General features: G+C 42.1%; 1 protein-coding gene across 2 annotated transcripts; it reads left to right on the top strand.

Moving 5' to 3' along the window:
* The first annotated feature begins 31 nt into the window (after positions 1 to 31).
* tatdn1 (TatD DNase domain containing 1) lies at positions 32 to 13,103 on the top strand. 2 transcript variants are annotated; one of them, XM_061897342.1, is made up of 12 exons: positions 32 to 258; positions 1,819 to 1,884; positions 1,955 to 2,004; positions 2,069 to 2,132; positions 2,189 to 2,332; positions 2,414 to 2,456; positions 2,539 to 2,624; positions 2,690 to 2,730; positions 7,535 to 7,611; positions 7,685 to 7,755; positions 7,847 to 7,976; positions 12,868 to 13,103. In XM_061897342.1, exons 1-12 carry the CDS (start codon positions 183 to 185, stop codon positions 12,971 to 12,973), a joined length of 954 nt encoding a protein of 317 aa, XP_061753326.1. In that variant the 5' UTR covers positions 32 to 182; the 3' UTR covers positions 12,974 to 13,103. The 2 variants fall into 2 exon arrangements, with proteins under 2 accessions (XP_061753326.1, XP_061753327.1); XM_061897343.1 differs by having other exon boundaries at positions 78 to 258; positions 7,850 to 7,976.
* Positions 13,104 to 17,386: the final 4,283 nt, after the last annotated feature.

The raw sequence follows: 17,386 nt of genomic DNA, 5'->3' as shown, positions 1-17,386 counted from the left end.
GCGAAACATATTCTCAGTCCGTGTTTTAAACTACATGTTTTACAGAGTGGTTACATGTCAGAATTATTATACATAATATTTGATGCAAAAGTTTATATTCAGGCAAAAACCCAAGCCAACTAGGTGGATGTTTAAAAAAAGATACTCCCCTCTTCTAGCAGGTTTACGGTATTCCTACACTCATGGTGCTAGTGAGAGCTACAAATGTTCTTTTCCGAAGCAGAACTCTCTTAACTATGGCACAGCACAAATTCATCGGTAAGACGGGCGTTTAGAGATGAATAAGACACAAATATAACTATTGGTTGGGCCTTGAGTAATGTATTTAGCTTGGGTAATTAAGTTTAGGACCTAATGAAGTTCGCATACGTCAAACAGTGCTGTCTTGTTTTGGTGTTATAAGGTTCTGACTGATAAATGATAATCTTCCCATAAACACAAGCTCTGTTTTATGCATGACCAGAATGTCCAGGCCTTCTGAAACCCACTACTACCGACCACGCAGTCTGATAGTTTATATATCAATGACGAAATCTTAACATTGCAACACATGCCAATACGGCCTTTTTAGTTTACTAAACAGCGATTTTAAATTTCGCGCGGAGTATCCTGTTGAAAATGTCGCGGTAGGATGACGCGTGCGCGTGACATCACGGATTGTAGCGGACATGTTGTTCCTGCCCCGATCCCAGCTATAAGTTGTCTGCTTTAATTGCATAATTACACAGTATTCTGGACATCTGTGTTGCTGAATCTTTTGCAATTTATTCAATGAATAATGGAGACGTCAAAGAAGAAAGATGTAGGTGGGAAGCGGTGTATTGCGGCTGCCTTTAGCAACACAAACACAGCCGGTGTTTACATTCCCGAAAGATGACGGTGAAGCTTTACTATGGAACAGAGCGGTCAAGCGTACATGGCTCCCTACCACATGTCAAACGGCAGGTTTCGGTGAGAAAATTGTGGTAATAAGTCAGCTCTTACCGTAGACATGAGCGGATAACTTGCGTCGTTCCTCGTGCGCCTGTCAAAGAGGCAGGTGCGGACTCTCTTGCCTCCTCCGACCGGCCGCCCCCGAACGTGGGATGCTTCCACCGTGGAGGAGGGGGAAAAAAAGCTCAGCCCGGCCCTAATGCCTGCCTTCATTTCGCCTCGTCGAAAAACGTGGCTTCCCTCGGAGACACTGGCCACACCCCTCCGACTTTCAGGTACCATATAATCTCACAAAAACACTAGTAACACAATAAGCAGATAAAGGATTTTCCAAAATTATCCTAGTAAATGTGTCTAATAACATCTGAATTGCTCCAACTGCCGTCTTTTTTTTCCCCTTTTTTTTTTCTAGTACTTCACTCTAACTTTCTTCATCCACAAATCTTTCATCCTCGCTCAAATTAATAGGGAAATCGTCGCTTTCTCGGTCCGAATCGCTCTCGCTGCTGGTGGCCATGATTGTAAACAATGTGAGGATGTGAGGACCTCCACAACCCATGACGTCACGCGCACAACGTCTGCTAATTCCGGTACAGGCAAGGCTTTTTTTTAAGCACAAAAAGTTGCGAACTTTATCGTCAATGTTCTCTACTAAATCCTTTCAGCAGAAATATGGCAATATCGCAAAATTATCAAGTATGACATAGAATGGACCTGCTATCCCCGTTTAAATAAGAAAATCTCATTTCAGTAGGCCTTTAATGAAATACTAAGTGGTATTTAATATGTGTAAATGTTGCTGTAGTATCAATGACCAATATGCATGATGCACAGTTGACGTCACATATTTGTTGATGACAAAAAAAAATATCCATGCCATGCCAGATATCGGAGTGAACTTGACGGATCCCATGTTCCGGGGATCCTACAGAGGCAAGCAGAAGCACGAAGGTGAGCGTCTCTTTCATTCCGGAACCAACTCTCCATTTTGCCTAACGCCACCCTTGTGGTGTTCCCACAGACGACTTCGATCGCATCATCGACAGAGCCGTCAAAGTCGGCGTCGAAAAGGTGCTGCCGTCGCTCTCAACCCTGATATCCTCAAAGCTCACTCAAAGCTCTGTATGTATTTCAGTTCATGATCACCGGGGGAAGCCTGCAAGACAGCAAGGAGGCTCTCAAACTGGCCCAGACCAGAGGTAACCGTGACGACCCGATCTACGAGTCTTATGTGACCGTGGTTGATTCATGACAGGCGACTTCTACTGCACCGCCGGCTGCCACCCGACCCGCTGTGGCGAGTTCGAGGAGGGCGGAGCCTCGGAGTACCTGTCCGAGCTGAGGCAACTGGCTGCGGAGCATCGAGGAAAGGTGGTCGCCATCGGAGAGTGCGGACTAGGCCAGTCCTCCCTAAACATATCAACAAGAACATTGACGTACCGCATGAAAGCATTTGCTGAACTATGTTTGTTTGCTTCAGATTTTGACAGGTTAGAATTCTGCCCCAAAGAAACCCAACTCAAGTAAGTTTGTGCTGACGGTGTGACATGGCAAGGAAATAATTGAACTGCAAACCGAAGCTTCTCGCTTTCCAAACCATCGCAGGTACTTTGAGAAGCAGTTTGATCTGGCAGAGGAGACCAAGCTGCCCATGTTCCTGCACTGTCGCAACGCACATGAAGAATTTTTGGGTGAGTCGCCGTCGCTCGGCCCGGTACGCTTGTTTCTGGTTTCCTAACCGAGTCTATGTTTCCAGACATCATGAGGAGGAATCGAGACAGATGTGCGGGAGGTGTGGTGAGTCTGTGTACAAACATGGACAGTTTGGTATTACGTCTGTGTGGATTCCCAGTCATCCAGGTCATGGTAGTCCGTAGAGTCTTAAACGAGACAAGTGGATTCGTCTTTACTCTTTTTATCCAAATGGCTTTTTCAGTTCCAAGTGTTAGGTGTGGAGTACCTCTGTTGGGGTCCCTGGTTGGTGGGTCCACCGACGGTGGTCAAAAAAGGCTTGTTGCTGTTATCGTGGCACGGCACGTTATCCTGCATAACAATGGGTATTTTTCCAGGATAGTGCAAAACCGCTCGTTGGAGGCCAGTTGCAACTCTTTCCGTGGAATGGAACAGTCTTAGGAGGAGAGACGACAGACCATTGTCATAAGCAGGCGATCTGTTTAGAGCATGGGTGTCAAACTCTGGCAATTTGGCCCGCCGTACAATTTCATTTGGCCCTTGAGGAAATATCAAATTAACATTACAGCTGGCCCGCCGGTACCAAAAAGGCACTGCCTTTACAATATGTTGTCACGTCCGCTTTTACTCCATACAAACAGCGTGCCGGCCAAGTCACATGATATATGCGACTTGTACACACACTTAAGTGAATGCCAAGCATACTTGCTCAACAGCCATACAGGTCAGACTGAGGGTGGCTGTATAAACAACTTCAACACTGTTACAAATATGCGCCACACTGTGAACCCACACCATACAAGGATGACTAATACTTTTCGGGAGAACATCCGCACCGTAACACAACTGAACAAATACCCAAAACCCCTTGCAGCACTGACTACCACCAAAACCCGCCCCCCACCACCAACCCCACCCATCTCATTATTATTTAATTTTAAGATTTATTAGCCTGTGGAAAAATTTAATGTTGATATTTACCTCAGAAGGCTGCAAATAGAAAAGAGGCATTAAATGTTTTATTTAAATTGTATTTATTTGACCATTTATTTTTTTTGTTTTTGTTTTTTGAATGTTGATTTTGCACCATTAAGTTATATAATTATTGCTTGTTCCATATTCATTGTTCAAGCAAATCAGTGTAGCAAACAGCAATAAATAACAATTTATTAATGCACTGTCTCTTGTTACTTCAAGGCTTGAATGTTTGATTCATTCATTATTGTTATTTTATTTTCAAATTTATTATTAGCCTGTGGACAAAGTTTATTTTAATATTTACCTCAGAAGGCTGCAAATAGAAAAGAGGCACTCAATTTTTATCTAGATTTTATTTTGATATGCCATGGTTTAGAGAGTCCCTTCCCAGAGAAGGAGGGTTGTGCTATCACCGATTGGCGTGACATCTCTCCCCCAAAGATGGTGTCATTCCACAGGGAAAAAACCCCAGCTTGTATGGAGGACCATCATTCACCAGCAACGCATCACAACAATAACAACAATCAACTCATCATGTCCAAAAAGAAGCTAAATGAGGTTATTTTAGATATCGTATTGAAATTAGAAAAAGTAAAGGCACACACTTAAAACATATGAGGATATTGAAAGATATGAATGTAAATTTGACACAATTACCCATATTATCTTAACTAACAAATTAGGACGGTACGGCATCAGAGTGTTGGTCTGAACTGAGTATAAAGCTACTTAACCAGAAGGAAACAATGTGTGAAGCTAGGAAAACACCCATCTGTAACACTAAATATATATTGTGGCATACCACAGGGATCAATACAGGGACCAAAATTGTTCAAGGCCTACTGAGATGAGATTTTCTTATACAAACGGAGATAGCAGGTCCATTCTATGTGTCATACTTGATAATTTTGCAATATTGCCATCTTTTTGCTGAAAGGATTTAGTAGAGAACATTGACGATGACGTCACCCGTGTGAGGGCTCCTCACATCCTCACTTTGTTTATAATGGGAGCCTCCAACAAAAAGAGCTATTCGGACCAAGAAAACGACAATTTCCCCATTAATTTGAGCGAGGATGAAAGATTCGTGGCTGAGGATATTGATAGTGAAGGACTAGAAAAAATAAAATAAAAAGCGACAGCTCCAGGCGACGGCAGTTTGATTGATTCAGATGTTATTAGACACATTTACTAGGATAATTCTGGAAGATCCCTTATCTGCTTATTGTTTTAATAGTGTTTTAGTGAGATTGTAAAGACATACCTCGAGGTCGGATGGCTGCGGTGAACACGGCAGTGTCTCAAAGAGAAGCCAAGGAGCCAAGCTTACAGCTGCCTTTTTTGACAGCTACTGCTGGAGGACGATTAATCCACTGATGTCTCCGGTAAGATATGTATCACAATTTTCCCATTCAAAAACATGCTAGTTGACGTAGAGAAACATGTTCGCTTGACCGCTCTGTGTTAAAGCTTCACAACAAACAAAGAAACACCGGCTGTGTCTCGGTGCTAAAGACAGCTGCAATACACCGCTTTCCACCAACAGCATTGTTCTTTATAGTCTCCATTATTAACTGAACACATTGCAAAAGATTCAGCAACACAGATGTCCAAATTACTGTGTAATTATGTGATGAAAAGAGACAATTTATAGCCGTAACTGGTGCTGAGCTAGTATGTCCCCTCCAACTGAAAACGTCACAAACGCACGTCATACGCGTCATCATTCCGCGACGTTTTCAACAAGAAACTCTGCGGGAAATTTAAAATTGTAATTTAGTAAACTAAACCGGCCGTATTGGCATGTGTTGCTATGTTAATATTTCATCATTGATATATAAACTATCAGACTGCGTGGTCGGTAGTAGTGGGTTTCAGTAGGTCTTTCAATTCCTATAAAAATGTCCTTTGTAAATTTTCAAAGGACTTAACGTTAGTATTATATGCAGAAGACGCGACTGTTTTGTTCAGGAGAGAACGCGCAGAAACTAAAACAAATAACAGAAGAAAATATAATATGAACTGGAAATCTCATTTAAAATATACAAAATAAGGTGGCAATTAATACTTCTCTAATGAATTGTTATGGTTTAACAGAGGGAGATGACGGCTCAGACACCAGGGGGCTGTAATGTTCAATAATTATATATACATATTCAATATATATAATAAACAATACTAAGTAAGAAACTAAACTAAGGAAATGGAGCATGTCGAATCTAAGAGAGTGTGTGTGTGTGTGTGTGTGTGTGTGTGTGTGTGTGTGTGTGTGTGTGTGTGTGTGTGTGTGTGTGTGTGTGTGTGTGTGTGTGTGTGTGTGTGAGGCTACGTGTGTAGTTAGCTGAAGTGTGTTACTAAGTGTTGAGAGCGAAGGAACGAGGCAGTCCGTGGGGCAGGCTGGTGGTCCAGGGCAGGAGAGGAGTGACAAGGTCCGTGTCCGGGCGAGGGTCGAGGAAGGCAGTCCAAAATCCACAGGGGAAATCAACGGAAGAATCACCAAGGGCAAAACTCGGAGGGCACTGAGGGAGGACTAACAAGGAAATCAGGCACGGAGAGAAAACACAGAGGGAAAACAGAGAGCATCAAGTTAGAGTAGGCTTACGGTACACCATTGAGAGACTACGTTCCCACCAGGATCCTTGGGTCCACTGGTCCTTTACGAATCTCCCTATCATAAGGACCAGGTGCGGTGATTGCAGATTGTCTCCGGCTGCGGCGCCTCGAGGTGCTCCCGCAGAGGAGGGAGAAGCAGACTGCGCTTGCGCCGTAACATGAATAAAGTAAAATATGTTCTGGACCAAAAATCACTCCGTATTATGCACTGCTCTCTAGTGTTACTATATCTGAGTTATTGGGTATAAATAAAAGGAAATAACTAAAAAAAAAAAGTATACTCTACTCACTAACGATGTTACTAAAAAAATCAGTTGAGATAATGCATAATGTTGGATATAGAAATCATTCAAACCCTTTAAATATTGAATAAAAAATATTTAGAATAGAATAGAACGTACTTTATAAATTCAATGATTTTAATGAATGCTCAAAGTAAAGCCGCTGCTCCTCCACATCGAGAGGAGCCAGATGAGGTGGTTCGGGCATCTGGTCAGGATGCCACCCGAACGCCTCCCTCGGGAGGTGTTTAGGGCACGTCCAACCGATAGGAGGCCACGGGGAAGACCCAGGACACGTTTGGAAGACTATGTCTCCCGGCTGGCCTGGGAACGCCTCGGGGTCCCCCGGGAAGAGCTGGACGAAGTGGCTGGGGAGAGAAAAGTTTGGGCTTCCCTGCTTAGGCTGCCGCCCCCGCGACCCGACCTTGGATAAGCGGTAGAAGATGGATGGATGGATGGATTTTAATGATGCACAAGGCAAACTACAGTATAAACCTCTTCTCAACAAGAGAAAAAAAATGCTTATACACCTTTGGTATACTGTAACAGTATGTGGAATTAAATTATTGACCGGATGAAGTAAACAAGTCAAACAATGTACTAACATAATCCAGTTTAAGAAACTATTTCAACTCAAAGTGTTTACAAAGTACAATGAAGACGAATCTTGAAAAACATACAACTCATAACTTTATTATCTATTCGTTTGTGTTACAGAATCCCTAAATGTGTTAGCAATTGCTAAAAAAAAAAAAAAAAAAAATGGTAAAGCGGTCGGATTGATAAATAAGCTCAGCCTCATCCTGCTTCTTTTCGGACATGTTGTAATGGGAAACTGGAAATATGTGATGTAGCATATTGTAAATGTATGCATGTTAGGAATAACACAGTACCATAACCATACACACTGATGTAAAATGTGGATATAGATCATGATCATCAGAAAATAAAGGATAAGGATTCATCAATCATTTATTGGTATAATGAAATATATTGCCTATTGTTGTTAAATTCTAGTCAAATGGTGACTTCTTCAGGTTCACTCGTTCGATGGGACCACAGAGGATGCCGCCGCTCTCATCGACATGGACCTCTATATCGGAATAAATGGATGGTGGGATTTGCTGTTGTTGCTCAAGTGACCTTGTCATGTGCAAAACTGACTATTATGATGGTTTGGCTTTCAGTTCCTTGAAAAGCGAGGCCAACATCGAAGCCATGAAGTCCATCCCCACTGATAGACTAATGATAGAAACTGGTGCAGTATTTATGGCCTTTTAAGGCATTTCTATTCACTCATAGTTTGGACCTATTCGTTATTCATGTGTTTATCTATACGTCACTTCCAGCAGATGCTCCGTGGTGTGGCGTGAAGAACACGCACGCAGGCTCCAAATATGTCAAAACTACTTTTCCGACCAAGAAGAAATGGGAGGCGGAGCACTGTTTGAAGGACAGGAACGAGCCGTGTCACATCATGTGAGGAAAACCTTTGCACCTCTCCCTTAAATGTTTACTTAAGTACAGTGATTCTCAAGCTCTGGCTCCCACTGGAATCACTGAATTGAATATTCAAATACAGTGTTACTGTTAAAGTGAGAAACGAGTGTTTTGTGGGGTGGTACTTGGTCGAACGAGTTTGAGAACCGCTGCTCTTTTATTTACACGAGGAAGCGGGATTAATTGGCCCCATTTGTCATGGGGCAAAAAAGTATTTAGTCAGCCACCGATTGTGCAAGTTCTCCCACTTAAAATGATGACAGAGGTCTGTAATTTTCATCATAGGTACACTTCAACTGTGAGAGACAGAATGTGAAAAAAAAATCCAGGTATTCATTGTAGGAATTTTAAAGAATTTATTTGTAAATTATGGTGGAAAAGTATTTTGTCAACCATTCAAAGCTCTCACTGATGGAAGGAGGTTTTTACTCAAAATTTCACGCTACATGGCCCCATTCATTCTTTCCTCAACACGGATCAATCGTCCTGTCCCCTTAACAGAAAAACAGCCCCAAAGCATGATGTTTCCACCCCCATGCTTCACAGTAGGTATGGTGTTCTTGGGATGCAACTCAGTATTCTTCTTCCTCCAAACACGACAAGTTGAGTTTATACCAAAATGGATACATGGATGATACAGCAGAGGATTGGGAGAATGTCATGTGGTCAGATGAAACCAAAATATAACTTTTTGGTATAAACTCAACTCGTCGTGTTTGGAGGAAGAAGAATACTGAGTTGCATCCCAAGAACACCATACCTAATGTGAAACATGGGGGTGGAAACATCATGCTTTGGGGCTGTTTTTCTGCTAAGGGGACAGGACGATTGATCCGTGTTAAGGAAAGAATGAATGATTTTTGAGCCAAAACCTCCTTCCAACAGTGAGAGCTTTGAATGGTTGACCAAATACTTATTTTCCACAATTTACAAATAATTTAAAATTCCTACAATGTGAATTCCTGGAATTTTTTTTCACATTCTGTCTCACAGTTGAAGTGTACCTATGATGAAAATTACAGACCTCTGTCATCATTTTAAGTGGGAGAACTTGCACAATCGTTGGCTGACTAAATACTTTTGCCCCACTGTACCTGACACATAGAAGGTAACAAATTGGGGTGTTGCACCATCCACTTTCGCCGCCAGATGGCGTTAGTGTTGAATATCTTAAAATGTGGCGCTTTCCATCATTTTTAAGCGGACTGCATTGGAAAATGGTTAAGCCCCCTCTTCAAAAATAGGACCATATTATTCCCTTCCATACTGTATTTATTCCATCCATCCATCGAATTTCTACCGCTTATTCCCTTTTGGGGTCACAGGGGGCGCTGGCGCCTAGCTCAGCTACAATCGGGCGGAAGGCGGTGTACACCCTGTACAAGTCGCCACCTCATCGCAGGGCCAACACAGATAGACAGACAACATTCACACTCACATTCACACACTAGGGCCAATTTAGTGTTGCCAATCAACCTATCCCCAGGTGCATGTCTTTGGAAGTGGGAGGAAGCCGGAGTACCCGGAGGGAACCCACGCATTCACGGGGAGAACATGCAAACTCCACTGTACTGTATTTATTCATTTAATCTTAATGTTTAGTATGGTTATGATTGTATTTTTTTCATTTTACTTTATATTGCACAAGCTGTATACTGTCAGTTTTTCAGAATTTTATTGTCCCACTTCTTTAGTTCACTGCACTTACTGGAGGTTTTGAAACTTCCAGGTCACATAGAAAAAAAAAAATTAAAGGAACTGAATTTTGCTAATCGTTTAGTCATTATGTATGAACATGACGATGGAGGTTTTTTTTTTGTATTTTTGCACTCCAAGTAATGAATACGATTAAACATTTGCTTACAATGGAGCCCTTTAAAAAATGATCCAAACACCTCCACTGAGGTTTTATGAGGTTAGTATATATATATGTATATTTATTTAAATATTTACGTATTTTGATGATTTTAAGTATAGGCGTCATATTAATTTAAATAACGCATCACGTTATTTTTTTTTCTTCATCACTGATTATTACCCCCTGCAAACATAATAAAACATCACTTACTGTGCAACGTCTGCTGTCGTTAGCTCGGATGTTCATACATTCCCATTTAGATGAAGAATGTCTCGTAATACTCATGAAGAAACAGCGTGAGTGGGTGGGGGAAAGCGTCTCTTAAAAGTCGTTCTGGCCATTTCCGAGTCCTAAATGACTCACAAAGTGTACCAACTTGTCGGAATACCTATTCAGACTTCTTCTGTCCAGGTGATAGGCAGGATTTATGATCGAGAATAAACTTCTAGAGTGCATGGAAGTGAGGCACCAGCAGACCGCTCGATGATTTAAACATGGGGACACACGGCGCTATAAATAGTTTGCCTGCGTTAGCGCTTATAATAACAGTATCACTAAGACGATCACGAAATGTAAATGGTGTTTTGTTGCTGCTTTTTGAATGGTTATTTATTGGATTTTATAGGCGAAATAGAGGATCTTCCATTGGGTCCGCTATAAGCAGACATTTATTTACATTTAATATTTAGAATTACAGCTGTCTGATGATATTGGACTGACGATATTCCATCCATTCATTTTCTACCGCTTATTCCCTTTGGGGTCGCTGGGGGCGATGGTGCCTATCTCAGCTACAATCGGGCGGAAGGCGGTGTACACCCTGTACAAGTCGCCACCTCATCGCAGGGCCAACACAGATAGACAGACAACATTCACACTAACATTCACACACTAGGGCCAATTTAGTGTTGCCAATCAACCTATTATCGGCCGATAAATGCTTTAAAATGTAATATTTGAAATGATCAGTATCGGTTTCAAAAAGTAAAATCTATTATTTTTTACGGACGAAGGGAGAAGTACAGAGTGCCAATAAACCTTAAAGGCACTACCTTTACGTGCCGGTCCAGACACATAATATCTACGGCTTTTCACACACACAAGTGAATGCAAGCATATTTGGTCAACAGCCATACAGGTAACACTGAGGGTGGCCGTATAAACAACTTTAACACTGTTACAAATGTGCCCCACACTGTGAACCCACACCTAACAAGAATGACAAAACACATTTCGGGAGAACATCCGCACCGTAACACAACATAAACACAACAGAACAAATACCCAGGAGCCATTGCAGCACTAACTCTTCAGGGATGCTCAAATATACACCCTCTCCCTCCAAACCCACCGACCTCAACATCCTCATGTTCTCTCAGGGAGAGCATATCCCAAATTCCAAGCTTCTGTTATTATGGCATGTTAAAAAAAATAATGCACTTTGTGACATCAATAATAAATATTGCTGTGCCAGGCTGGCATTTTCTTTCCAATACTTGAGTTGATTTATTATGGAAAACCTTGTTACATTGTTTCACGCATCCAGCGGGGCATCACAACAAAATTAGGCATAAAAATGTGTTAATTCCACGACTGTATATATCGATATTGGTTGATATCGGAATCGGTAGTTAAGAGTTGGACAATATCGGATATTGGCAAAGAAACCATTATCGGACTTCTCTATTTAGAATGCATTAAAAAAAACATCCATCTGTTGTCATGTCTTTCATAATGATTGCGAACGATAGGCAAAATTCCAAAAAAGTGCAATTCCCATTAGGAGGATATATTTTTGTAAGCTTTTTAAAAATGCTATAGAAAAAAGAAGCTTTGTTATTTGTTAATAGAGTTAACATTTAAGCATTATCTCTTCAGATTGTCTATTTTTTTAAATAAAATATGATCATCAACTTGATAAAAATGTGGTTTGATGAATTAAGAAAAGATTGGGTTGAATAAGCTCTGCTTCTTTGTACTTCTTTTTAGACCTGTTGAATTGTGCAGATGTAATCGTATTGCATCCATCCATCTTCTTCCGCTTATCCGAGGTCGGGTCGCGGGGGCAGCAGCCTAAGCAGGGAAGCCAAGACTTCCCTCTTCCCAGCCACTTCGTCCAGCTCCTCCCGGGGAATCCCGAGGCGTTCCCAGGCCACCCGGGAGACATGGTCTTCCCAACGTGTCCTGGGTCTTCCCCGTGGCCTCCTACCGGTCGGACGTGCCCTAAACACCTCCCTAGGGTGGCATCCTGACCAGATGCCCGAACCACCTTATCTGGCTCCTCTCGATGTGGAGGAGCAGCTGCTTTACTTTGAGCTCCTCCCGGATGGCAGAGCTTCTCACCCTATCTCTAAGGGAGAGCCCCGCCACCCGGCGGAGGAAACTCATTCCGGCTGCTTGTACCCGTGATCTTGTCCTTTCGGTCACAACCCAAAGCTCATGACCATAGGTGAAGATGGGAACGTAGATCGACCGGTAAATTGAGAGTTTTGCCTTCAGGCTCAGCTCCTTCCCCACAACGGATCGGTACAACGTCCACATTACTGAAGACGCCGCACCGATCCGCCTGTCGATCTCACAGACCACTCTTCCCTTACTTGTGAACAAGACTCCGAGGTACTTGAACTCCTCCACTTGGGGCAAGATCTCCTTCCCAACCCGAATATGGCACTCCACCCTTTTTGGGCGAGAACCATGGACTTGGACTTGGAGGTGCTAAATCCCATCCCAGTCCCTTCACACTCTGCTGCGAACCGATCCAGTGAGCGCTGACGATTTTGGCCAGATGAAGCCATCAGGACCACATCATCTGCAAATAGCAGAGACCTAATCCTGCGGCCACCAAACCAGATCCCCTCAACGCCCAGACTGCGCCTAGAAACTCTGTCCATAAAAGTTATGGACAGAATCGGTGACAAAGTGCAGCCTGTAATCGTATTATGTTCCTTATACGTGTCTGAAACAAATGACCCATACCCATATCTCTATCTCTATCGCTTTTGTCTCCTGCAGACAAGTTCTGGAGGTCATGGCTGCAGCCAGGGAGGAAGACCCCGTGGAACTTTCCAGCGCCATCTATAACAACACCATCCGAGTGTTCTTCCCGTCCGCTTTCTGACGGCAAAAAGCTTCGGTGGACTTTTTCCGAGGCGAGTCAAGCGCTGACGTGATCGGCAAAAGCAAGAAAATGAAGAGTGTTGACCAGTTTTAATGGATATGTGATTCAATAAATATCGCCATAAATTCAAGCGCGTGTAGTTTCAAAAAGGGCAAAGTCCAAACTGAACGGAAGTTCTCGAAAATCTGCAGTTGTTTCAGTGTAGACCGGTCACGGAGGCAGAAGCGGTTCTGGACCGGGTGTCTTAACGACTGATGTCAGTGTGTTTGTGGCCGCTGAAGAGAAACCCTTCTACTCGGGAGGAAAAATGGTTCATGTTGGAGAACCTTGAAGACCTTACCAGTTCTGGCTCAGGTCTCTAGCTGAGGAGAAATCACCAAAGTCCTGTTTTGTCTGAAATCTCCTCAAAGTCCTGTTTGGTCTGATGGTTTCCGATCCGTCAAAATATTTGGACTGCGGTACTCGTTTCAACCGCGAGATCAACTGGTTTACAGAAATCGAGTCAAGGTTGCGTACACTGTAATAGTTAGAGGGTGCCGGTGAAGATAATATCGTGTTTCTAGGTTGCAAAAGAGCTAAATGGTGTTGACGGGGGCCTAGGACAGGGTGATGCCAATTCCAAAGCCAAACACGGCACACAGAGTCATTGCAAAGGGGAAGGAGATTCCCCAGCAAGTATCTCGAATTTTCTTCCGTGTGGACGGGCCCGTCGCCCCCATGGACTTGGGCGGCACGTTGGCCTGCTCCGCCACCACCTTCATCCTGTCGGAGAGCGTGCACAGGTCCACTTTGACGTCCTCCCACTCTTGGCGGAGCGTCGCCACGCTCTGCGCTTCCTGGCGGAGTTTCCGTAACTCCTGGCGGAACACCTTCAATTCTCTCTGCACCATGGCCTCGATGTCCCTTTGGGTCTGCTCCCTGAACTCCAGGCGGAAGGCCTCCATGTCGTGGGCGGTCAGGCCGAAGGTTTTCTGCTGCACCTCTTGGCGAAGATTCCTGGCTTCCTGGCGAACCACCTTGGCGTCTCGATGCGTCAGGGACACGGCGTTCAGCACTTCTTGGCGCAGGGCCTCGACGTCCCTCTGTGTCTGGGTGCCGATATCCTGTACGTCTTGGCGAAGGGCCTCGACTTCTGCCTTCATGGTGGCTTCCATCCCGATCCTACGTGTTAACTCGGAAAGAAACCTTGCACTTTTCTTCTGTGCACTCACGCATTTGACACTGAGCCTCTGTAGGGCAGTCTGACAAAGAGCAGCATGTCTGTTTTGTGTCACATGACCAAAGACCAAACATATGATGAGCCGCTGTGTGACGTCGTATCATAGACATGGTGTCATGGCAACCACAGCTCTGGTGATTACCTTTTCGGCAGTATCGTAACATGCCAGGCTTGCTGCTAGTCCCAAGGTGTGGCCCTAGGGCCATATTCGTTTTTTTATTAGCCCTTGATATGTTCCAAAACATTTTTAAAAAGCGTTATTTACGAGGTTTAGTTATTCCAGGATTAGGGATGTCTGATAATGGCTTTTTTGCCGATATTCCAATATTGTCCAACTCTTAATTACTGATACCAATATCAACCAACACCGATATATACAGTCGTGGAATTAACACATTACTATGCCTAATTTTGTTGTGATGCCCCGCTGGATGCATTAAACAATGTAACAAGGTTTTCCAAAGTACATTGTAGCATCCCGTAAGAGTTAGTGCTACAAGGGGTTCTAGGTATTTGTTCATATGTTCTAAAACAATTTTTAAAAAGCGTTATTTACGAGGTTTAGTTAATCCAGGATTAGGGATGTCCGATAATGGCTTTTTTGCCGATATCCGATATTCCGGTATTGTTCAACTCTTAATTACCGATACCGATATCAACCAATACCGATATATACAGTTGTGGAATTAACACATTATTATGCCTAATTTTGTTGTGATGCCCTGCTGGATGCATTAAACAATGTAACAAGGTTTTCCAAAGTACATTGTAGCATCCCGTAAGAGTTAGTGCTGCAAGGGGTTCTAGGTATTTGTTCATATGTTCTAAAACATTTTTAAAAAGCGTTATTTACGAGGTTTAGTTATTCCAGGATTAGGGATGTCCGATAATGGCTTTTTTGCCGATATCCGATATTCCGGTATTGTTCAACTCTTTATTACCGATACCGATATCAACCAATTCCGATAAATACAGTCGTGGAATTAACACATTATTATGCCTAATTTTATTGTGATGCCCCGCTGTAACAAGGCTTTCCAAAGTTTATTGTAGCGTCCTGGAAGAGTTAGTGCTGCAAAGGGTACTGGGTATTTGTTCTGTTGTGTTTATGTTGAGTTACGGTGCGGATGTTCTCCCAAAATGTGTTTGTCATTCATGTTTGGTGTGGGTTGACAGTGTGGCGCATATTTGTAACCGTGTTAAAGTTGTTTATACGGCCACCCTCAGTGAGACCTGTATGGCTGTTCACCAAGTATGCCTTGCATTCACTTGTGTGTGTGAAAAGTCCGTAGATATCATGTGACTGGGCCGGCACGCAAAGGCAGTGCCTTTAAGGTTTATTGTTGCTCTGTACTTATCCCTACGTCCGTGTACACAGCGGCGTTTTAAAAAGTCATAAATTGTACTTTTTGAAACCGATACCGATAAATTTGACACCAATAATTTCCGATATTAAATTTTAAAGCATTTATCGTCCGACATCTCTATCCAGGATAAACCGTGCCAAGTCACGCAAATTCCACCCTTCCCCGCGAATATGTGCGGCCTTGAAACTTTGTCCAGTTTTTGCACATTTTGGCCAATCATCTTCTATTCCTCCAATCAAATTTGTCGTCAGCTGTCTAATCATATATCAATAATAATAATAATAAATATATCAAGTCTGTATCGCTCAAACTGCACAATTGCCGTTTTCCTGTTACTGTCTACAGCGCTAAGCCTTCTGGGTAATGTAAGATATAAACATCTCGCCGCACGTATTTACATATTTGTTTCATCTTTAATTATCCAGGGCAAAACAATTCAAAACATATTTTCAATTGCAATGTCGACTGAGAAAAGAGGCAGCGTTTACATGACCGATGTGTTGACGTGTGATGATGTCTCTTTTACCAAAAAAAATGTGAGCTTTAGATAGTTCAACAAATGTCTGCAACTTGTGGATGACAGAGGAGCCTTTGCGGGTGTTTTTACCATGAATTGCTTAATGTGGACCCCGACTTAAACACGTTGAAAAACTTAGTTCGGGTGTTAATATTTAGTGGTCAATTGTACGGAACATGTACTGCACTGTGCAATCTTCTAATAAAAGTCTCAATCAATCAATTTATTTTCACTTAAAGTATTAATATTACTAGTAATAATTAAAACAGTACAGTAATTTCACAACAAGCTCTGAATATGTTATTGTACTGCCATCCAGAATGTGCTTTCAAGTCTACATGGTATGAAACGAGTAAAACATCAGTACAGTACGGTATTTTCCAGACTAGAAGCTGCTACTTTTGTCCAATCCTGCATTTTATACAATGGTGCAGCTTAATCTATGGATTTTTCTTTGCTAACGGCTATATTACGGAATGGATTAAGCCAAGAAATCAAACATTGTACTAAAATGATCCACTTTAAGAAACTGTTCTAACTCAAAGTGTTTACAAAGTACAAGGAAGAAGAATCCTGACAAACATCTGGAACCTTATTAAAAAAAGAAAATTTTATTTGTCTTGTAGTGGATGAATAAAGACATCAAAGATTTTTTTTCTGTTTTGTTTAATCAGCCGTTTTACTGCCATCTTACAGACATCGTTTGGAAACAATTAAGGTTTGTAAATAACCATTTACCAAATATTCCCATGTACAATATATCTCATTTCACAACATATATATGTATATGTCTTCTCAAATTTAGTGGGTGTGGCTGGTAGCCCGGAAATTGTGGTATTGGTTTTTCAATTTTTGTTCAAATCAGGTGCTTTCAAGTTAACAAAACATTGATTAAAAAAAAAAAAAATCATAAAATCACAAGTTGAGTCAATATTATTGGAAAAAAAAAAAGCACCAAAAATTCAGACAGTTTAGATTGCAACAATCACAAAAAAAAGACAGCGAAATCCTGACGAGATTGATGTTGGATCAGGTGTGTCAAACAAATCGGCCCGCGAACAGGTTTTACCCGGATGAGATTGCGAAGTATAAAAATTAAACAAAATTTTTGAATGAAAGAAACTGCTTTTTCTAAATGTGTCCACTAGATGTCGCAATAGCAAATTTTTGTATCTTTGTAGCTAATGCTACATACGTAGAAAAAATACCAGCCGGGGAAAATGAGCAAACTACATAAATAACATCCTGATATAATTGTTTTTATCTTGATAGATTGAAATTTAACACTAATCAGTTGACTGATGAACATC

The sequence above is a fragment of the Nerophis ophidion genome, linkage group LG04 (assembly GCF_033978795.1).
Source record: "Nerophis ophidion isolate RoL-2023_Sa linkage group LG04, RoL_Noph_v1.0, whole genome shotgun sequence".
Lineage (NCBI taxonomy): Eukaryota > Metazoa > Chordata > Actinopteri > Syngnathiformes > Syngnathidae > Nerophis > Nerophis ophidion.
This window is presented reverse-complemented; position numbering and strand designations above follow the sequence as displayed.